The sequence below is a fragment of the Neltuma alba genome, unplaced genomic scaffold (genome assembly GCF_004799145.2).
Source record: "Neltuma alba isolate B1F8T4 unplaced genomic scaffold, ASM479914v2 tig00012680_pilon, whole genome shotgun sequence".
NCBI classification, from domain to species: domain Eukaryota; kingdom Viridiplantae; phylum Streptophyta; class Magnoliopsida; order Fabales; family Fabaceae; genus Neltuma; species Neltuma alba.
The window spans coordinates 28,317-52,144 of NW_021637110.1; the positions used below are offsets into that span (position 1 = coordinate 28,317).

General features: G+C 34.6%; 1 protein-coding gene across 1 annotated transcript; it reads left to right on the forward strand.

Annotated features, from left to right (window-relative positions):
• The first annotated feature begins 962 nt into the window (after positions 1-962).
• LOC114729799 (putative GPI-anchored protein pfl2) lies at positions 963-23,682 on the forward strand. Its single transcript, XM_028916837.1, has 2 exons — positions 963-1,478; positions 20,752-23,682. The coding sequence occupies exons 1-2, from the start codon at positions 963-965 to the stop codon at positions 23,680-23,682; spliced, it is 3,447 nt and encodes a 1,148-aa protein (XP_028772670.1).
• Positions 23,683-23,828: the final 146 nt, after the last annotated feature.

Genomic DNA, 23,828 nt, shown 5'->3' on the forward strand with positions numbered 1-23,828 from the left:
AAGGGATGATTTTGTATGTATTTTCTGAATATCGAATTATTTTAAAAAGTGAGTACAAATTTAAATATAATTTATCAACAACCATAACATATTTCCACAAAAATATCTTCTTCTTCTTTTTTTGCCGTGACTTCCAACTCAACCAAACCCATAAGCATCCACCATTACTTTGGTCCCAAAATTTTGTTTTTCTAGAAAATTAATATTGTGCATTAAAAATAAACCTAATAGAATATGTTTATGCAGCAATCTAACCACGCAAAAAACAAGGTGCACCAATAGCTGGTCAGTGAGATAATTACAAGATCCCTCAAAAATTCAGAAAATAAGTTGTTTTAGCTTAATCCCCCGGGAAAAAAAAAAAACCTTGGCCAATAATACACAATTCTTTGTTTCTCTTTTTTTTCCCCTTGCGAATACATTTATCAATATTTCATTTGAAATGTCAAAAAAAAAAAACTCCTATACATAATAAAAACAACAAAAAGGGGAGAGAAAATAAAGGGGAAAAACTCCTCTTGCTTCTTAAAAGTTCATAAAATTGTTTCCATCAATTGTTTGATTAGGTAGTAACTAGATTTGCATGTCTGGTATAATCTCTTGTATATTATAGTCTAGATTTTCTAGGTTGTAAGATTTTATTAGTGTGTTCGAATTTAATAACTGGTGACTCCAGATTTTTCCATCCTTCCTTAAAATAGTAAAACGCATATAATAAATTGAACAAAACTTTCCCATTTCCACTCTCAACCATTAAAATTCACACTCTAAATTTAGCCTCTGCTGAAATAAGCAATGTTGCAAACTACTCTCTTTCCATTATTCCTTTCTCTCACCCAAATCACAAAAATTTTCCATCATTTTTCCTCTCAGATAATTCGACCCATCATGCCCAGAAGTCAAATCTGAAGGCAAAAACAAAGTTATTACTACAAAATCAAACTGAATTATAGACCAGAAACATGCCAAGCAAGCTTAGAAAGGCCATTGGTGCAGTAAAAGATCAAACTAGCCTGAGTCTGGCCAAGGTAACAAATGCAGCAAATCTTGACGTCGTCATCCTCAAAGCCACAACACATGATGAGATTCCCATCGAAGGACGTTACGTTAATGAAATTGTGAGTCTCGTATCATCCAACAAAGTTTATGCAGCTGCATGTGCTCAATCTATTGGCAAACGTATTGGAAAAACAAGAAATTGGGTCGTTGCCTTGAAATCTCTCATGATCATTCTCAGAATTTTCCAGGATGGTGATCCATATTTTCCTAGAGAAATCCTGCATGCAATGAGACGAGGCTCAAGAATCCTGAATCTTTCAGGATTTAGAGATGATTCAAGTTCTAGTCCATGGGAATTCACTGCTTTTGTCAGATTAATGGCTTTGTACCTTGATGAACGCTTAGATTGCTTCCTAACAGGGAAGCTTCAACGAAGAATCACCTTCAAGAATCATCAAAACCCTTTCAAGAATCACAAGATGTTCAACGATACTGCGGGAATAATCAAAGATATGAAGCCATCAATGCTTCTTGACAAGATTACTTTCTGGCAACGCTTGTTGGACAGAGCTGTGGGGACAAGACCAACTGGGGAAGCCAAAACAAATCGTTTAGTTCAAATCTCTCTATACGCCGTCGTTCAGGAGACTTTTGATCTCTATAGGGATATCTCTTATGGTCTTTCTGTTATTCTAGATAGCTTCTTCAAATTACCATACAAGGCATGTGTCTCTGCATTTCAAGCCTGCGTGAAATCTTGCAAGCAGTTTGATGAGTTGAGTGATTTTTATTCATTTTGTTTAAGCATTGGGGTTGAAGAATTAGATCCATTGAAGGTTTGAAGATTGTTATCAGTGAGAGTGGAAGTTGTACGAATACAAAGACAAGAAATGTTGTTTACAGAGAAATCTTTAGGAATGTGTCACAAGTGTAACGGCTGGGTAAGATTACTTTTTTATTTGTCTGTTAAGAAAGTGTTGTCAATGTGGAATTTGTTACTTCATCATAATATTGTGTTTGATTTTAGATCCATTTATGTTAGAACTTGACAGTGTATTCTTGTAGTGCAACGCACGGGGGAGCATTTGCTAGTTGCCTATAATAAAAGGATATTTGTACATAGCACCCAAAAAAAAAAAGGCTTGTGCCTTTTACGTCATAATGTGAATGAATCTATTAGACAAAGTTAGATGCATAGGATGTGAACACATTATGCACACACACATATATATATATATATATATTCACACAAGAGAAGGCAAAGCCCAAGTGAATGACAAACTTCTAATCCTTAATATAATTACAGGATGTAGGATGCATTAAGGGATGAACATCTCAATATTTTGCTGCACTCAGAGGCTGTAAAACTGTCAATAGAATTAAAACTTTGATTGCTTTTGCAGGCTTATGTATCACCATGTCATAATTCATGAGATCATGAGAACACAGATAGTATAATTAATGACGAGTCTTTGAGCTACCTCCTATTTAAAAGCCAATTTAATTTATGAACCAAAAGCCAATTAAAGAGCTTAAAAACTAATTTAAGCCTAAAATTTATGTTTAAATTGACACTGGAGTTAAATAATTCTTTTGTAAAAGCCATACCAGACCTAGATTTTCATGACCGTTGTGGTCAATTTTAACCAGTCACACTCGTATCCGTAATTCCAAGAGAGTTTCACTCAAGCAAGAATACCACATAATCGGGCTCTGAGAACCTCACGATATCCTATCTTCCTATTACTCCACGTTATTAAAAAAAAAACAAAAGAAATATTTAACAAAAATAAAATGTAAAAATGCAAGATAAATTAGTTGCAAATAATAACACCAAATGTTTGGATATTCTAAGATGTTCTTTTTTCTTTTTTTTTTTGCAAAAAGGAGGTTTATGACCCAAATATGCAAAACAAAATTATTTATGACTTCTTTTATCATAATTCATGCACTCATTATGCCCTCTACAAAGTGTTAAAACTCACATCTTCGTGTTAAAAAAAAAAATTTAAAAGAGGTAGTATTTAGTATTATTTGAGCTACAAAAATCCGAAAAAAATTACATGACTACTTAGTTGTAGAAGGAGCTAAAACTACATAACCTGAATTTTCTTTTGCTTGTTTTTAAATCTTGGTTCTCTGATGGAGGTCTCCTCTCCTCATCCTCTTCTCTGCTAAATCCGTGCGGTTTGATAAAATTTTAATGATTCATATTTAATATTTGATGAAAGCATTATTGATAGATGTTTAATTTTTTTTTAAAAAAAATGAATGAATAAAATGACTTCACTAAAATTTAATTAAAGGATCCAAAACTTAAGGAAGATAGGAGAAAAGTGAAGTGGAAAGTGGACGACTTGCTTAAAGAATGGCTCTTCACCTTGTGCATCGGGTTGCCTTAACAAAAGAAAAATGTTCAACCCCCTGGCCGTTTGACCGAGTTGTATGTAGGTGTGTGCAGTGCGTGTGTTGTGGGTTGGATCCCGCCCCCTTGTAATCCAAAAAAAAAAAAGAAAAAGAAAAATGTTCATGCTTAACTGAAAATAAAGGGTTGCAATGAGAATAAAAGTAAAATATTTACAAAATTTTGATTCTATGCTTTATTTTTAATGTTTTCAGAACAATTTTATAGAAAAATATATAAGGCGGTAAAGATGAAAACATAATTTTTTTTATATTAATTACTTTTAATAGGCACATTTTCAAGCAATTTTTTTATTTCTTTCAAAATAAAAAACTGTTCTGAAGACAAGAAATCATATGCATATGTACGCTCATATTATAGTGATACATAATATATCAATCAACCCGTTGACAAGTGTTACATCGCATGAGATCCGCGTAAGTTGGGTCATAATAGAATTTTTTTTTTTCAATTATACTATTTTAATTTTTAAACCACGCAAACTTAAAATGTTAAAATTTAAAAAAAAAAAGTTTCGAGGACAAAGTAGCATGCTGCACTCATGTTATTTTTCATATATCCAACACTTAAATTTTTTAACACTTCTAGCACCTTAATTTTATAGTGCGTCTAATACCCTAGTAAGCTAAAAATCAAAAATAGGATTAGGATACTAAATGTAACTGAGAAATAATATCAGGGGTTGCTGGATATACCAGAAAAATAACATCAAATTGTTGAATGTTACTTTAACCATATTATTTATAAACGAAATAACAAAACAGTTACTAGATATACTTTAAATACTTAATTTTAATAGTAAAAAAGAGAAACCAAATTTAATTTTTACTAATATATGCATATAAATTCATAACTCACATTAAAAGTATATTATAAACATGATGATTTATTAAAAACACATAAAAATAAGCTAAATATAAAAATATTTATAAAAACATAAAGTAATATTTTTGTAGTTTCAAAAGTTGATTTTCAATTTGATTTTCATATGAAATATTTTTATATTGCTTAATTTTCTTACATACTAGCACATATTTGAAAAAACAGAATCAAAATTCTCCTATATATTAGCGTCACCAGACAATCAACAAAATACAAAATTAGCTGCGCTGCCGACCTAAACAATCAAGATTCAACCAACATAGACTGTTTCTAAGAAAACAAACAGGAATATTGTTTATTATTTCTTATAATAAATGATAAGAATAATATTTTGTTGCTTAATCCTGGGGACAATTACTTTTTTTTTTTTTGGGTTTAGCACGAAAAGTCCAAAAGAATGAATAAGGGTCCACGCAGCTAACAAATGAAGACGTGGATTAGGTAGCCCATAAAAGCCGGCCCAGCTCAGCCCAGTCTTTAAGGGTGTGTTTGGTTGGAGGGGAGGGGAGGGAAAATGAGGGGAGGGGAGGGGAGGGGAGGGGAGGGAAAATGAACCCCTTCCCTCATTTGATTAGAAATTTTGGAGGGGAGGGGAGTTAAAATGTCCCCTCCCCTCCCTCCCCCCATTTTGGCTCCCCTCCAAATTGGGGGTTTTTGGAGAGGAGCCAAAATTTTGGACCATTATACCCTTATAGCTTTTTTAATATTCCACTTCTACCCATAAAATATATTATTATAATATTTATTTCAAATAAAAAATATATTATCCTAAGTAAAAAAAATAAAAAATATATACATTATTATAATTAAAAATATATTATAAAAAATATTTAAAAATAAAAAATATTTAAAAAATTATAATATTATAAAATTAATTGTTTTTTATAAATATATTATTTATTAAATATATTTTAAAGCTGGAAAAAAAGATAGCCTAAAGAAAATAAAATTTCATTTTTCTTATAGCATATAAAATTTGTTAATTTGATTATTTTAAATATATTATTATATTAATTAGAATAAAAAATTACTATACCAATTCTTTAATACACATATTAACATGATAAGACTGAATTTTATTAAATTATATAATTTAAATTAAGATGTAAATTAATTTATATAATATATCAATAAAAAACATAAACTAATATGTAAGGGTAAAATGGTAAATTGATTATTACTATCCCTCCCCTCCCCTCCTTGAACCAAACAAGGGATCATTAAATGCCCTCCCCTCCCCTCCTTTTTAATCAAACCAAACAAGGGGAGGATGAAACCTCCCCTCCCCTCCCCTCCCCTCACCTCACCTCAAACCAAACAGGCCCTAAGAGTCATAAATCAACACTGCACTTTCGCCTTTGAAAAAATAATACTTTAGTTTTTGAATACATCCAATGATCCAACATCTCGAAGACACATAAAAGATCGACAAACTAATACTACCTCCCATACTAAAAATGAGCTAATTAAGTAATTTAAGTAGATTAAAAAAATAAGTTAAGTTGGTTATTTGTAATAAATAAGTTTGTTTAAAAAAATATTCTTACTAATCAAGTGGATTAGTTAGAACTATCTTAAAAAAATAGGTAAATATTAGAGAAAAAATATATTGGAGTTTTATATTTAGAATTAAAATAAAAATTAAACAAGATCTTATATTAAAGACCGGAGGTGGTATATGTTTTATAATATACTAAGGTCCTAGTTATAATACTGGAGGTAGACCGAAGATATATCCCCTCTATCTCCTTTGTAGAGTGGACATTTAAAAAGAATTGCTTTTGAATATCTAAAATTATTAAAAATTGCTTTAAAAATAGTTAGTATTTTAATTATTCTTAAAGGCTAACTTGTTCTATCATGTATGTTTTAGTGTAAGTCCATCTTTTTTGTGGATCCGCCAAAGAGCTTCTTACATAACAAAAAATATTATGCTCACCAAAAAAAAATAATAACAAAAAACTATCATAATTTTCCGAGATCTTTTGGAAAAAAACAAAGTGCTTGGAATCAATAAATAGAATAAGACCTCACTATTGATATAGGATCAGATTTATCCTTTTTTCTTTAACCAAAAGATCAGATTTATCTGGGACATAAAGATTCGTGCATTTGTATTGTTCATATATTCCTAGTTTTTTATTTGTTTATTTTCATAGACGAGATATACCCAGTATAACAGTAACCTTAATTACATTTAAAACTGCAATTTTTGCGCAATATACATGTATACGTATTGATTGATAAATCCTGAAAATTTAAAAATTAACTGCTTGTTTTACTGTAAATTATTATTTAAAGATATAAAGAATACTTTTCATCTCAATATTATTTTTATTTTTATTACACTTATTTTGTATGTTATAGAAAATCGCAACTTGTCTTTGTGTAGGATAATTTTTCAAAAAAATGTTGAAAAAATAATTTACAAAACAATAAGACTTTAGTTTTCAACCATTAACCGATATTAATTAATTAGATCAGATTCATCTGGAACGTAGATACACGTGTCCATTCAGAATATTCAATTAATTTTATAATTTATTTTATGTTGCTCACGCGGAAGCAGACGTCGTGTTCTCATCTTCTTTCCTTAGCGACGTGCGATTCCTTCCAAGCAACTTCCGATGATCTCTCTATAAATATACCATTGTCTTCTTCCTCCTCCTCCCTCAAATTGAATCTTTCTTTTCTTCTTCTTCGTTTATTTTCTTGTAAGCATCGACGTTTCGTTGATCTCTCCATATATATATATATATATATTTCTGGGTCGCCTGGTTCAGTTCAACTCAGTTCTTTAGTTGCAGAAGCGCTCGGTTTACATATATATATATATACACACTCTTTCAACCATGAGTTCCGGTGTTCCAACAGGTAATTAAGTTTTTAACTGCAATATTAAGATTGGTCAGGTTTTTAGCTTGCCTTCTGAGCTCCTTTAACTTTAGGATTTAATTTAATTAACTTATCAGTCATTGGAAGATATGGATTTGCCAGCAAGCGTATATATCATAGAGATGGCAACATTGTTATGCATGTTTTAAATTTGTAGGACTTTTTGTAGAATTAGGAATGAGAGCTTTCCATATTATCTGCCGTGGTAGGAAATATATATGAAGGACATTATCGACAGAAATTAATTAATGGAGTAATTTCTGACTTTATGGTTAAACTATGATTGCTTTCCTTTACCCCAAAAGAAAAAGGAAAAGTTATGATTGCTTTGATCGGGCTGAGTTGTCAAGGCGAAGGAAAGATAATATAATTATTGGCTTCAATTTTCTTCATGTGGGTCCTACTCTTTTCATCTCTCATGATTTAAATGACTGGATTATGAATGTGGCGCGTCACATGCGTTGTATGATGACCTGTGGATGGCATTTTGGGAAAAAAATTGTATTCTTAATTTTTTTTTATAATTGATATTGATTCATTTTAGAAGATTTATTTCACTATATTTAAATTTTTATGTAATGAAGTTTTTAATGGACAAAAATATATACTTAAGGTCTTGTGTTTAATATAAAATTAATACCATTATTAGTTGTTATAATTTGATCGAAATTTTAATTTTATTCTTATACTTTCCAAACATGATTTTTGACTCCTATAGTTTTATAAAGATTTGGTGCGAGTTAACATCACCGAAATTAAAATATGTTAAAAGTACAATTAATTAGTCTCTATATTTTAAAACAATTTTTGGTTTTAATCCCTACATTTAACAACATTGATTCGGATCAAATTTTTATGAAACCATAGGATTAAAAACCACCTTGAAACTAAGGCAGACCAAAACTTAAACTGTATGAACCAACAATATTGTTAACCTTTTAATCATATCTTAATTATTCTCTTTCAGATCATGATGGGTAGATTTTCTTTTTTAAAAAAAATTGCAAGAAGATTAATTTATTAATTAATTTGTTTTTTGTTTTCAAATGAACAGCATATCCTAATGCACCGTCAACAGCTGCACCAGGTGGTGTATATGCAGCTCCTCCTCCACCAGTTGGTTATCCCACCACTGACCCTTCTCCAAACCCTAATGCTCCTCCTGTCAACACCAAGCCCAGAGGCGATGGCTTCTGGAAAGGATGGTATACTCTCTCTATATATATGTGTGTGTGTATCACATTTTTCTTGATGCTTTAAATTAAATGGTGGGCCCAATTATAGCACCTACCACTTGCAACTTTTTTCAAAATATTTGAAAATGATTTTCAATTGCTACCAAACATTAGTAATATCTCATACATGAGTTAATTTTTAAACTGGGGGAAAATTGTACATAATTTCCCTAAATTTTATGTTATGTAAATTTTCTCACATTGTCAAACTTTGCAATGAATTCTTTTAAAACCCTTCATTTATGTACATAATTTTTCCACTGGCAGTAATAAAGTTTTTGAGCTTACATATAACTTAAATCTTGAGAGGCTACATATTCTCAAAAATATAATTTAAAAGGTATATGGGATTTATCCGCACAGAATAAATGTTTAGGTGAATATTTTTCCTGAAATTTTAAAGATTAAGAAAGGTGATTTGAACTGGTATGAATTGAAGTAGTTCTTTGATACATGTTTTTTCAATTGAAAATTCTGATACTAAATAAATTTACAAATTAAAAATGATTTTCCATCCAATTTTATTTAAGCTAGAACTAATTGGAGTATTGGTTTGACCAATTTTATGCAGTTGTGCGGCATTGTGTTGCTGTTGTGTAATGTTTTGGACGCTTGCTTCTGAGAAAAGGAAGATTAATCACACCCATACTTATATACACACAGACAGGAGTTTACTACCTCCGGTCCTAATTATAAGACCCAGTTGACTTATTTGAGGAGATTAAGGAAGTAAGTTAAGTTAGTTATTTGTAATAAATAAGTGTTGTTATTCCTAAAATATCCTTACTAATTAAGTGTATTAGTTAGAACTAACATAATATACTAACTTCGTTTTTAATTATAAGATCATGTATGTAGTATTCAAACGAGATCTTATAATTACAATCGGAGGTAGTATCATCTTTTATATTTGATTGATGATTGTGTTTGGATTATTTGCTAGAGTAAATAAATTAAAGGATGATTGTAAAGATTAAGAAAGTTGATTTGAACTGGTATGAAGTAGTTCTTTGATACATGTTTTTTCAATTGAAAATTCTGATACTGAATAAATTTACAAATTAAAAATGATTTTCCATCCAATTTTATTTAAGCTAGAACTAATTTGAGCATTGGTTTGACCAATTTTATGCAGTTGTGCGGCACTGTGTTGCTGTTGTGTTTTGGACGCTTGCTTCTGAGAAAAGGCAGATTAATTACACACACAGGAGTTTAATATAATACACCAACTCTGTTTCTAATTATAAGATTCTGTCTGTAGTATTCAAATGAGATCTTATAATTAGGATCGGAGATAATATCATCTTTTATCTTTGATTGATGATTGTGTTTGGATTATTTTCTAGAGTAAATAAATTAAAGGATGATTGTAATAATGTAACCTTGATTATTGTTTAGTGTTTATTTAATTCCATACATTCATTGTTGTTAGTTGTCAGTCTTTTTTTTTTTTGATAAGAGAAGAAACCAAAAGCAACTAGAGAACTACAGTACTAGAAACGACATGAGAGTTATCAGTCAAAGAAATATGGAGACCCAGCGGCATTGAAAGCGCCCTCTTCGCGAGTCGATCAGCATCCACGTTTTCCTCCCTACTTGAGTGTCCAACCTCAACCAGCCAATCCCGTAGGAGCATGGATCGTATCTCTTGTATCAGTTCCCAATTCTCATGCAAATCATGATCTCCCTGTTTAATCAGTTGTATAGCATCCAAAGAGTCATTCAACATGCAGACTCTTCTATGGCCTCTATCCCAAGCCCGTTTAAGCCCTATGAGGCATGCCCAGAGTTCAGCAACCAAAGCATCCCCATCAGGTAATCTTAACATGAAAGATTCAAGTAGAGTGCCCTCTGAAGTTATGATTACTCCTCCACAGCCTGTCCTCCCATTACTACGCGAGAAGGCACCATCCACCCGGACGGTAATTCCATTTTCTATCCTCGAACCAAAATTCCTCACCGAGTGTGTTTGGGCTCCACGGATGTTGACATTCTGCAGTTTATTTCTTGCCGAGGTAAAACTTATCAAAGTCGCTCTTGCCTTGCCGAGTATCTCCTGCACACTACTTGTCTGGTCCTCAAACATTTTCTCATTCCTGCGCTTCCATATTAGCCAGCAAATTACCGTAAACAGTTCTCGCCACTGTTCTCCGACCCGTCCAAACTTCTCCCTCAGATTCATAGCGCACCATTCTTGAATATCACACCTGAAAAATCTGCTCGTCCGTTCAGGCTTAATGAGAGAGACCCATAATGATTTAATATCCGGGCAGTCTCGAAGTACATGGAGAGAGTTTTCAATAGGCTGTTCACACCACACACATTCTGGTGCGACACTGATTCCTCTTCTGATACAAGCTTCATTAGTCAGGAGTTTGTTATGGAGAGTGAGCCACATAAATGTTTTGCACCTTTGAGGCGTGTTAAGCTTCCAGACATACGTCCATGGGGCCTGCTCATTATTCGCTTCCCTGTTAAGCATTCTGTATGCTGACTTAACAGAGAAGTCCCCATGCTTCTCATGTTTCCATCGAATTTCTTCACTCCCGTGCCTGTTAACTACACTTTCAGAGCCGTCGGCCACCAGATCCCAATTACACTTAATCCCTTTCCAAAGCCGTGACCCTGGTCGATCCTTGTCAATCCTCGGAACCAGGTCCTCCCCACACTTGTACTTGCTACGGACTACCCTTGCCCAAAGTGCATCCTTATGTTTCATCAAACCCCAACCAGCTTTCATCATGAAAGCTTGGTTTTGTAGCCTTGCGTGTCGAAGCCCCAGTCCACCCTTCCTTTTTTCGCGGCATACCACGTTCCAAGAAAGAAGGTGCACTCTCTTCCGTTCACTGCTAGAACCCCAGAGAAAGTTCCTAGCCTGTTTATCTAGATCATCACATATAGAGACGAGCATATCACAGGTTTGCAAGGGATAAAGAGGGACAGCTTGAATTACCGACGATGCGAGTGTATGCCTCCCAGCAAAAGAGATGGTATTAGCCTTCCAGTTACTCAATCTAGCTTTAACTTTATCAATCACATATTGATACGTATTCTTCTTAACTCTTTCATGATGAAGAGGAACTCCCAGATACTTTCCAAGATCAACAGTACTAGTGAAGCCCAGCCTCTCACTAAGCTGGGAAGTGCGAGTGTGGTTCATGTTGCTTGAGAAGAACACTCGGGTTTTACTTTGACTCACTCTCTGTCCTGAAGCATTGCAGAAGTCGCCTAAGCATTTTTTAATGACATCAACCTGCTCTATGGAAGCTTCGGTGAACAAGATGAGATCATCCGCGAAAAAGAGATGAGAAATAGGTGGCCCATTCTTATTCAGCCGAATGGGTTTCCACCTTTTAAGATGTATCTGTTCTTGAATTAAATGAGCAAGCTTCTCAATACAAATGACAAATAGATAGGGAGATATCGGGTCACCTTGCCGTATACCACGGGTAGGCAAGAATTCTGTGGTCTTACTGCCTTCCCATAGAATCTGCATTTTAGGAGAGAATATGCAACTTCGAATCACATTTAGAAGCTGCGAAGGAATGTTAAGCTCAGTGAGGGAGCAAATAATGAAATCCCAGTTGAGACGATCATAGGCCTTCTCAAGATCAATTTTAATTGCCATAAATCCCTTTTTTCCCTTCATATTTCTCATGGAGTGGATGACTTCCTGTGCTATAATCACATTATCTAAGCCCAATCTACCAGGAACAAAGCCACATTGATTAGGAGAAATAATAGAAGGCAATACATTTTTAATTCGATTGGCAACCACCTAGGTAATAGCTTTGTAAATAACATTACATAAGCTTATAGGCCGGAAATCTTTAATTGTTTCAGGTTGGTCCTTCTTCGGGATTAGAACAATAAACGTGCCATTTATATCACCTATAGAAGCAGGGTTGTTGAAGGCCTCCTGGACGAATTTGACAACAGAATAGCCAACATGGTTCCATTGGTTTTGAAAGAATACAGCGCCCAATCCATCAGGACCAGGAGACTTGAGTGCCCCTATACTGAATACAGCCTGCTTGATCTCTTCAGGTAACACTTTACCTCTAAGTGTTTCAATATGATCCCCATCCATTGCAGGAAAGGAGAAACTGCAAGAGAGGTTAGAAGGAAAAGGGGTATCTTCACAGAATAAATTCTGGTAAAAGGATAAAGCAATGCCTTTAATTTCTTTGTTATCAAACACCCACTCGTTACTCTCATTTTTTAGTGCTTCTATTTTATTCCGTCTTTTCCGCGCATTCACCTTAGCATGAAAGTATCGTGAGTTCTTATCTCCCAACACGTACCAGTCACACTTGGCCTTCTGGGTCCATAGCAAATCTTCCTGCAGTAAAACACCCTCGAGTTCCTTCCAAATGTGATGAAGCAACAGATCCATAGAATGTCGATTAATACAAGTATGAGAAGTACTGTTAAGCCCTTCAAGTCTATTAAGAAGATGCCTTCGCCTACGACCCAAGTGACCAAATACCTCCCGACTCTAAACCAAAGCTTCAGATTGAAATCGAGTGATGTTTGCCCGCCAACTATCATCTTTGTGCCACGTGGACTGCACGAATGAGTCAAAGTTTTCATGAAGGACCCAAGGTGCAACAAAACGAAAGATAGTCTCCCTTCTTCCATTATTCCTCTCTTCATGTCCCAAGCGCATGAGAATAGGTCGATGGTCAGATTTGAAGAATGGGAGGTTTAGTACCGAGACGTTAGGATAAGTTTGCATGAAGGAAGAGTTAGCAAGTACACGATCCAAGCGACTTTCACACCCGTCTCTCTTCCAGGTGAAGTACGGTCCTTTGCATCCTAAGTCGAAAAGTTCTAAATCATCAACCCATTGACAGAATTCACGGTCAACACAACTCCCAACCCGAGTCAAAGATCTCCGCTCCTGAAGAGAAAGGGTCCCGTTAAAGTCCCCCCCTATGCACCAGGGTCCGGATATAGTTTCGCTTATTGATCGAAGGGAGCTCCAAGCTGCTCGTCTCTTAACAGGGTTTGGATTGGCATATATTGCCGTGACGAAAGAAGTAGCAGTCCCATTATCAAAGCTCAAATGGATAAACTGTTCATGAATGTTTACCACGTCGATTCTCCATGTTCCATCCTTCCAAAGGACCCAGATGCCACCACTGAATCCTTGCGCATCAACAATCTTAACATTGTCAAAGCCTAACTGCCTCGAAATATGTCGAGCTCGGTCCCCCTTAGCTCTAGTTTCCAAAATAGCGAGGAATTCAACATTATGCTTCCGAACCAGCTCTCGCATCAGTCCTGGAAAAGATTTTGCCCCAGTACCTCGGCTGTTCCAAAACAGAAAATTCATTGGACAAAAATATTTAAGGGTTGAGCTTTAGAGCTCTCAATCACTTCAGTATTGCCCATCCCAGTAGTCGTTGATTGTAAACTAGCTCGACCAATGCCACCCGTTTCTACATTTGTCATCATGTCAGATGAATCAGTGATGCTGTCGCTATTATCCACCATCAGTCCCTGGTCCTTACCGAGCTGGAGTCTCATGACTTCGTTCGTAGGTGTGTCCTCCCTAGGTCCAGCTTCTGAAGTATTTTCATGCACTAATACAGAAAAGGGATTGGAAGAAGTCAAAGCTCCATTGGTCTCTTCCCTATTGTTTTCTTTACTTTTCGCTTGATATTTTATTTTCGGAATAATCTCTTTGCCACGTATTCTCTTTTTTCCTATGACCTTCTTCCTGGATTCCACTGGGGTCCACCCTTTCCTTTTAATATTATCGTTAGTCACCGCTCCAAATATCCTGGAGCCTCCCATATCAAGCACCTCAGTTGTCTTCATAATACTATCCTGTCCCTCTTTATCCACAGTGTCACGTGATACTAGATTCCTTCGATAATCACTCTGAGAAACTGAAGATTTTTTAACCGCAGAATCAATATTAACTCCGTTCAAATCTCCCTTGATTTTCTTTTTGCTAAAATCCCGTTTCACAATCATTTGGGGCCCGTAAAATCCTCCTACTGATGCGCAACTACCCTGCTGAACCTGCAACTCTTCCTCCGTCGAAGGAGCCTCACCGGTGCTATTTTCTGGTGTAGCATCTGGATTATCTCTCGTAGTGGTTGGCATCGCCTTTTCCTGGCTCTTCCAAGGACATCTATCCATGTGATGTCCATATGTTCCGCAGTGAAAACAAATGAGATGTAGGCCTTCATATTCTATTTTACGAACCTCTCCAAAGTGTTCAAAGGCTGGGAGTAGCGGTTGTTCTAAGTCTATCTCGACACATATCCTAGCAAAGCCACCTCTCTCCGAGAACGCAGTAGTTCTGTCTATCTTCAGAGTCTTGCCGACCAAGTTTCCCAGTCTTCTAAGCGATTCAACATTATAAAGTTCTGCTGGTAAGTCTGGAATGCGTATCCAGGCTGCTATTCTCTTTTGGGTATCTGCTTTCCAAGGGTTGAAGTTAGGCCTCCATTGCTGAACGAGTAGATAGTGGTCGCCGATCATCCAGGGACCTTCTTGTAGTGCATAGTCTCGGTCCTCTGGAGTAGTAAAGGAGACTATGAAATATCCATTGCTCAGCGGTGTGATCCTCATAGGATTCTTGGGGTTCCACATACGCTCCATTCGTTGCCGCATAAAACCCTCCCCAAAGGATTTACCTAACAGTTTGACAATCAGGGAGTTCATATACGGCTTACACCAAGCTGCATATTCATCCGCTGAAACCTTCAACGGCGGGAATTTGCCTGTGGTTCTCCATGATTCATTCGGCTCTCTCTCCTGTCCCTCCCGTTGTTCACCGTCTTTAGATGTCTCGGTGCACATCCTAGCAAAGTACTCACGCCATCCATTCATAGCCTCAGAAGCCGACAAATTAGTTTCAAGAAAGCCAGACTCCCCCAGACTCAAAATTTGTCCCTGCATGAAAACCTATTCCCATATCTTCTCCCATCCCCAAAAGACTTGCCGTTGGAGGACACACCCCTTTTCCTCTCATCTCCCTCTCTCTCGCCCCCGCCGTCGCCCTCGTTCGCTCCCCCTCCCGTACTCACGCTCGTCATCGAATGTTAGTTGTCAGTCTTGTATAATATATATACATGTACAATTCTTTTTATGCAAGGGGTCTTTTTCTTTCCTTTTTAGAAAAGTTTGACTATGAGGTTTAAATTTTCCATTCATAAGCAAGGTAATTTTTTGGGCGAAAAAAAATATTATGGTCCCTTTTCCATTCTGTTAGTTAATTTTCTTTTCCATTTTCAGTTCGTGTGACGAACAATAGTAGCCTTTTCAGTTTATATTAATACAGAAAGGCGTTCTTATATAACGGTTAAAAAATGTTTTCTACACTAATTCCAATATAGCTAGTGGAGAAAAGTTAAAAAAACCAAAAAAAAAAAAGAAATTTGTTCACCTTCTACCGTGGTTGTGACGATAACTAATATGAAAAATAGACTTTCCACCCAATTAATATTACAAGTGAAAAAAAGGGGGTTTTTTACCCCAATAAATAGAGAACTGGTGTTAAATTTAGAATTTTTTTGGGAGAATCCCAAAAAAAATTGAAATTACTAAAACTTTAATCAAATTTGGTTTCAACACTTTAATATAGATTTTAAACAACATTAACGACACATTTTTATTGAATTTTTTATTTAAAATTTAGTAATTTCACGCTTCTTTTCATAAGATTTTTTTTTTCTCTTGAGAAAATTGTTTTATAATCTGGTAACCACCTTGTTTACATTGAAAAGAAGAACAACAACAATCCATGGAGCCCCACAATTCCAATTCCAATCATATAATCACATAAACTATGAGACAAAAGAAGCATACAGGAGTTCAAATTAATTGCAATTCCAACTCCCTCACTATCATTACCAACGATAATTCTAATCTAAGCCCTTATTTCAAGGTTCCAATAACCTAAACTGTATGCAAATCAATCTCAAATCAACAAAAGCAATTAAAAACAACAAATACGAATTCACTATTGTTAATTTTAATAAAAAATAACCCAATGGTTATAAAATATTTAAGTAACCAAGAGGTCCAAAGCTCAATTCCCCACAAAACCATTTTGAGAATATTTTAGCAACTGATGATGGTCGCAACTGTATATTGGAGGAAGGGAACTTATTTATTTTTTAAATTAAGAAATTTCGGTAAATGTGCATCAACAATTATTTACAATTAAGAATCCTAAAGTCGTGGTGTGGATTTACAGTTTTAAGGCACTTGCTGTTATTAATTATGTTGTAGGGGGTACCTGAGTGTAATTTTCCCCAAATAAAAGCAAGCATTTTCGCATATAATGTTAAACAAAGAAAGTGAGTTAAATAATCGGAATGAAAAAAAAAATTAAGCAATTAAAACTATTTTAAAATTAAAATATTTAAGGGATGATTTTGTGGGTATTTTCTGAATATCAAATTATTTTAAAAAGTGAGTACAAATTTAAATATAATTTATCAACAACCATAACATATTTCCACAAAAATATCTTCTTCTTTTTTCGCCGTGACTTCCAACTCAACCAGACCCACCATTGCTAGCTTTGGTCCCAAAATTTTGTTTTTCTAGAAAGATTAATGTTGTGCATTAAAAATAAACATAATAGAATATGTTCACGCAGCAATCTAACCACGCAAAAAAAAAAAAAAAAGCAGCGAGTTGCACAAATAGCTGGTCAGTGAGATAATTACAAGATCCCTCAAAAATTCAGAAAATAAGTTGTTTTAGCTTAATCCCACCCAAGAAAAAGAACCTTCGCCTATAATTCATAATTCTTTCCTTATCATGTCCAAAAAACAAAACTCCTATACATAATAAAAACTAGGGGTGTTCAAGGCCGGCCCGTCCCGGTCGGCCCGTTCCGGTCCCGGTTTTATTGGGACGGGACGGATCGGTCCCGAAATTTTTCGGGACGGGACACGGGACGGGGTCGTCCCGTCCCGGTTCCTTTTTTTTTTTTAATTTTTTTTAATTTTTTTATATAATATCATTTTTTATATTTTTTTAAGATTTGAGACTATTGTATGGAACTATGGATATATTTATTTAAAGTTTTTATATTTGTTAATGATTTGAGATTATTGATGATTACAATTTTTAGCAAGTTTTTATTGTGTTAAAATCTTTTGTTTAGAGTTTTTAATGACTATTATATGTAATATTTTGAGCTTTTGTTTAAGAGTGCCCAAACAAATAAAAAAGATGTTTTTATAAGATTTAAGCTCAAAAAAATATAATTAAAAAAATCAGATTTTTTAAAAAAATTTTAAAAAATTTTTTAAAAAATTAAAAAAAATTAATTTCGGGACGTCCCGGTCCCGTCCCGTCCCGACCGGGACCGAGACAACCCCGGGACGGACCGGGACACGGGACAGAAAATCTGTCCCGTTACTATTCATCGGGACGGAACCGGGACGGGCCTGTCCCGATCTCGATCCGTCCCGTGAACACCCTAATAAAAACAACAAAAGGGGAGAGAAAATAAAGGGGAAAAACTACTCTAGCTTTTTAAAAGTTCATAAGCAATTCTTTTTACTTGTCAGTCTTGTATAATATATATACATGTACAATTCTTTTTATGCAAGGGGTCTTTTTCTTTCCTTTTTAGAAAAGTTTGACTATGAGGTTTAAATTTTCCATTCATAAGCAAGGTAATTTTTTGGGCGAAAAAAATATTACGGTCCCTTTTCCATTCTGTTAGTTAATTTTCTTTTCCATTTTCAGTTCGTCTGACGAACAATAGTAGCCATTTCAGTTTATATTAGTACAGAAAGGCGTTCTTATATAACGGTTAAAAAATGTTTTCTACACTAATTCCAATATAACTAGTGGAGAAAAGTTAAAAAACCCAAAAAAAAAAATTTGTTCACCTTCTATCATGGTTGCGACAATAACTAATATGAATAATAGACTTTCCACGCGGTTTAATATTACAAGTGAAAAAAATGGGTTTTTTTTACCCCGATAAATATAGAACTGGTGTTAAATTTAGAATTTTTTGGGAGAATCCCACCAAAAAAAAGCTTGAAATTACTAAAACTCAAATCAAATTTGGTTTCAACACTTTGATATATATTTCAAACAACATTAAATTTACAAATAACAATACATTTTTATTGAATTTTTTATTTAAAATTTAGTAATTTCACGTTTTTTTTCATAATATTTTTTCTTTTTTTTTTTGGTTGAGAAAATTGTTTTAGTTTTCAAGTAACCACTTTGTTTACATTGAAAAGAAGAACAACAACAATCCATGGAGCCCAACAATTCCAATTACAATCATATAATCACATAAACTATGAGACAAATGAAGCATATAGGAGTTCAAATTAGCTGCAATTCCAACTCCCTCACTATCATTACCAACGATAATTCTAATCTAAGCCCTTATTTCAAGGTTCCAATAACCTAAACCATATGCAATCAATCTCAAATCAACAAAAACAATTAAAAACAACAAATACGAATTCACTATTGTTAATTTTAATAAAAAATAACTCAATGGCTATAAAATATTTAAGTAACCAAGAGGTCCAAGCTCAATTCCCCACAAAACCATTTTGAGAACATTTTATCAACTGATGATGGTCGCAACTGTATATTGGAGGAAGGGAACTTATTTATTTTTTAAATTAAGAAATTTCGGTAAATGTGCATCAACAATTATTTACAATTAAGAATCCTAAAGTCGTGGTGGATTTACAGTTTTAAGGCACTTGCTGTTATTAATTATGTTGTGGGGACTGAGTGTAATTTTCCCCAAATAAAAGCAAGCATTTTCGCATATAATGTTAAATAAAGAAATTGAGTTAAATAATCGGAATGAAAAAAAACTTAAGCAATTAAAACTATTTTAAAATTAAAATATTTAAGGGATGATTTTGTATGTATTTTCTGAATATCAAATTATTTTAAAAAGTGAGTACAAATTTAAATATAATTTATCAACAACCATAACTTATTTCCACAAAAATATCTTCTTTTTTTGCCGTGACTTCCAACTCAACCAAACCCACCATTACTAACTTTGGTCCCAAAATTTTGTTTTTCTAGAAAGATTAATATTAAAAATAAACATAATAGAATATGTTCACGCAGCAATCTAACCACGCAAAAAAAAAAAAAAAAAAAAGCAGCGAGTTGCACAAATAGCTGGTCAGTGAGATAATTACAAGATCCCTCAAAAATTCAGAAAATAAGTTGTTTTAGCTTAATCCCACCCAAGAAAAAGAACCTTCGCCTATAATTCATAATTCTTTGCGTATCATGTCCAAAAAACAAAACTCCTATACATAATAAAAACAACAAAAGGGGAGAGAAAATAAAGGGGAAAAACTACTCTTGCTTCTTAAAAGTTCATAAAATTGTTTCCATCAATTGTTTGATTATGTAGTAACTAGATTTGCATGTCTGGTATAATCTCTTGTATATTATAGTCCTAGATTTTCTAGGTTGTAAGATTTTATTAGTGTGTTCGAATTTAATAACTGGTGACTCCAGATTTTTCCATCCTTCCTTAAAATAGTAAAACGCATATAATAAATTGAACAAAACTTTCCCATTTCCACTCTCAACCATTAAAATTCACACTCTAAATTTAGCCTCTGCTGAAATAAGCAATGTTGCAAATTACTCTCTTTCCATTTTTCCTTTCTCTCACCCAAATCACAAAAATTTTCCGTCATTTTCCCTCTCAGAAAATTCGAGCCATCATGCCCGGAAGTCAAATCTGAAGGCAGAAACGAAGTTATTACTACAAAATCAATCTGAATTATAGACCAGAAACATGCCAAGCAAGCTTAGAAAGGCCATTGGTGCAGTAAAAGATCAAACTAGCCTAAGTCTCGCCAAGGTAACAAATGCAGCAAATCTTGAAGTCGTCATCCTCAAAGCCACAACACATGATGAGATTCCCATCGAAGGACGTTACGTTAATGAAATTGTGAGTCTCGTATCATCCAACAAAGTTTATGCAGCTGCATGTGCTCAATCTATTGGCAAACGTATTGGGAAAACAAGAAATTGGGTCGTTGCCTTGAAATCTCTCATGATCATTCTCAGAATTTTCCAGGATGGTGATCCATATTTTCCTAGAGAAATCTTGCATGCAATGAGACAAGGCTCAAGAATCCTGAATCTTTCAGGATTTAGAGATGATTCAAGTTCTAGTCCATGGGAATTCACTGCTTTTGTTAGATTAATGGCTTTGTATCTTGATGAGCGCTTAGATTGCTTCCTAACAGGGAAGCTTCAACGAAGAATCACTTCAAGAATCATCAAAGCCCTTTCAAGAATCACAAGATGTTCAACGATACTGCGGGAATAATCAAAGATATGAAGCCATCAATGCTTCTTGACAAGATTACTTTTTGGCAACGCTTGTTGGACAGAGCTGTGGGGACAAGACCAACTGGGGAAGCCAAAACAAATCGTTTGGTTCAAATCTCTCTATACGCCGTCGTTCAGGAGACTTTTGATCTCTATAGGGATATCTCTGATGGTCTTTCTGTTATTCTAGATAGCTTCTTCAAATTACCATACAAGGCATGTGTCTCTGCATTTCAAGCCTGCGTGAAATCTTGCAAGCAGTTTGATGAGTTAAGTGATTTTTATTCATTTTGTTTAAGCATTGGGGTTGGTAGGAGCAGTGAGTATCCGAAAGTGCAGAAAATATCAGAAGAACTCTTGGAGACATTGCAAGAGTTCTTAAGGGACCAAGCAACAAGTAGCACTAACATTAATCTCAGTAATCACAATCATCATCGTGCTCAATCTTCTTCTTCTTCTTCACAGTACTCACCACTCTCAAAACACTTGTTTGTTTCTGCATTAAGGGAAAGTTCAAGTGTTCATTTTGAAGGGTATGAGAGATATGGGACACCAGAGAGTTCCTTTGAGACAGCGTCTGAAAATGCATCATCTCATTGTACATCTTTGGAGGATTTAATGATTGCTACTGATGTTGGGATTTTGACGCCAAGGAGATTTGAGATAGATTATGGTGATGATCAAGAAGATGAGAAGCAATCAGAGAAAAATGATGATTCATCTAGTGCTTATGAGTCTTGTTCGAATCATTCTTACACTAACGATCAAACAGTGGGGTCAAGTCTAGACCTTGTCAGTCTTGATGAGGTGCAGAATGACGGAGAAAAAGAAAAACGTGAGAATAACATTGTTAGTAGTAACAATGATAACACTAATAACAATGCATCCCAAGATTGTTGGGAGTTAGTTTTGGCAGAGACAGCAACTAGCAGTACAACAGAGAAAGCACCAGCAGATTATAATAATGCCATTGTTTCCTTGTTTGATCAATCTGATTTAATAGTGCCTCATCAACAGTACAATCCTTTTCTGGAATTTGATGATACAACCGTTTCCCCTTTTACCAATGCTATAGATCAAACACAGACAAGTTTAATTGATATCTCTGATGGTAATCAAACAGTAATGGTATCGACCTTCACTGGTGAAAGTTCTAGTTTTGATGTGGATTTGACATCAACTTTTGGTGACTTGAATTCAAACACTTCATGTGCAATGCCAACGAGCTCTAGTTTGGAAGATCTTACGGAGAATAGCATGGCTTTGGTACCTTCTTCTCAAGAAAATAATCATGGGATGAATTCTACTTCAATCTTTCATTCTCAAGGTTCATTCAAGATTAGTCCAAATTCAACTTCTGGAAGCAAAACATCAATCTTTCCTTCTCAAGGTTCATTCATGACTAATTCAGCATTAGCTTCCCAAAGTAATGAGTTGTATCAAACAAGTATGGCACCAACTTTTAATTCTCAAGATTTGTTTAAGATTAGTTCAATATCATCTTTTCAAGGTGATCATGATGCATATCAGATGATTACAAGACCAACTTTCAATTCTCAAAACTCATTCAAGTTTAGTTCAACATCAACTTCTCAAAGCCATGATGATTCATATCAAACCAGAACAGCACCAACCTTTTCTTCTCAAAGTTCATTCAAGCTTAGTTCAACACTATCACCCTATCAAGGCCATGATTCATATTATCAAACAAGCACTGCACCAACATTCAGCTCTCAAAATTCGTTCAATAATAGTGTAACATCAAGTTTTGATGGCCATCATTCATATCAGACGAATACAATACCAACTTTCAATTCTCAAAATTCATTCAAGTTTGGTTCAACATCAACTACTTCTCAAGGCCATGATGATTCATATCAACCTAGCACAAGACCAACCTTTACTTCTCAAAGTTCATTTAAGCTTAGTCCAACATCAACTTCTCAAGGCCATAATTCATCTCAAATGAGCATAGTACCAGCCTTCAACTCTCAAAATTCGTTCAAGAATGGTTCAACATCAAGTTTTCAAGGCCATGATTCATACTGGACAAGTACAACACCCACACTGAGTTCTTCAAATTCATTTAAGATCAATTCAGCATCCTCCACTCCAAGTCACGAGTCATATCATTTAAGCATTGCACCAACATTTTATGGCCACAATTCATATCAAACAAGCTTAGAGTCACCTTTTCAAGGCCATAATTCTTACATGATGGGCACAACATCAACCTCTGTAGGCATTAATTCTTACCAGATATGCAATGAACAACCTTTCCAGAGACATACTTCTCACCAGGCAAGCATAGAACCAACTCTTCATACCCAATTTCCCAACCAAGTGAGCATAGAACCAATTTTTCATGGTCATAGTTCATCTCAAACGAATTCAGAATCAGCTTTTCATGCTTATAATTCATATTTGACAAGCACAATGCCATCCTCTTATAGCAATGATTCATGGCAGATGAGCAAAGAACCAATTTTTGAGACCCATAATTCATATCAAACAAACACAATACCAAACTTTCAGACCCATAATACATATCAGACCACCAGCACAACACCAAGTCCAACATTTAGAATTCAAAATAATAATCTTTCAATGGTAGAAGCAACACCAACCATTGTTGCAAGGAATCCTAATAATGAAGATATGATTCAATCAACTTCTTGGGAGCAAAATTTTCTGGACACAAGGGTTGAACCAACATTTCGTGTCAAGGTTTCTAATGAACCTTTATTGGGAGCACCAAAGGAAGATGATCCGTTTGGATCATTATGGCCTAGTTCATCATTGACAAATAATGAGGATGCCCTTGAAAAATCAATGCAAAAACTAAGTTTAGAGCGGCAGAAACAGATCTGGACGGAGCAACAAAAAAGGATCATAGAAAAGCATTTGAATTGAGTTTGTACAAGTCATGTGATAGTGTTAATTAATACAATTGAGTTTATGAATTTAATTTGATTTGATTAGCCTTCTCTTTTGCTTCAATTTCCTTTTGTGTCTTGCTTTTGTTAGTTGTCACTCTTTCTTTCTGCATTCATTACAAA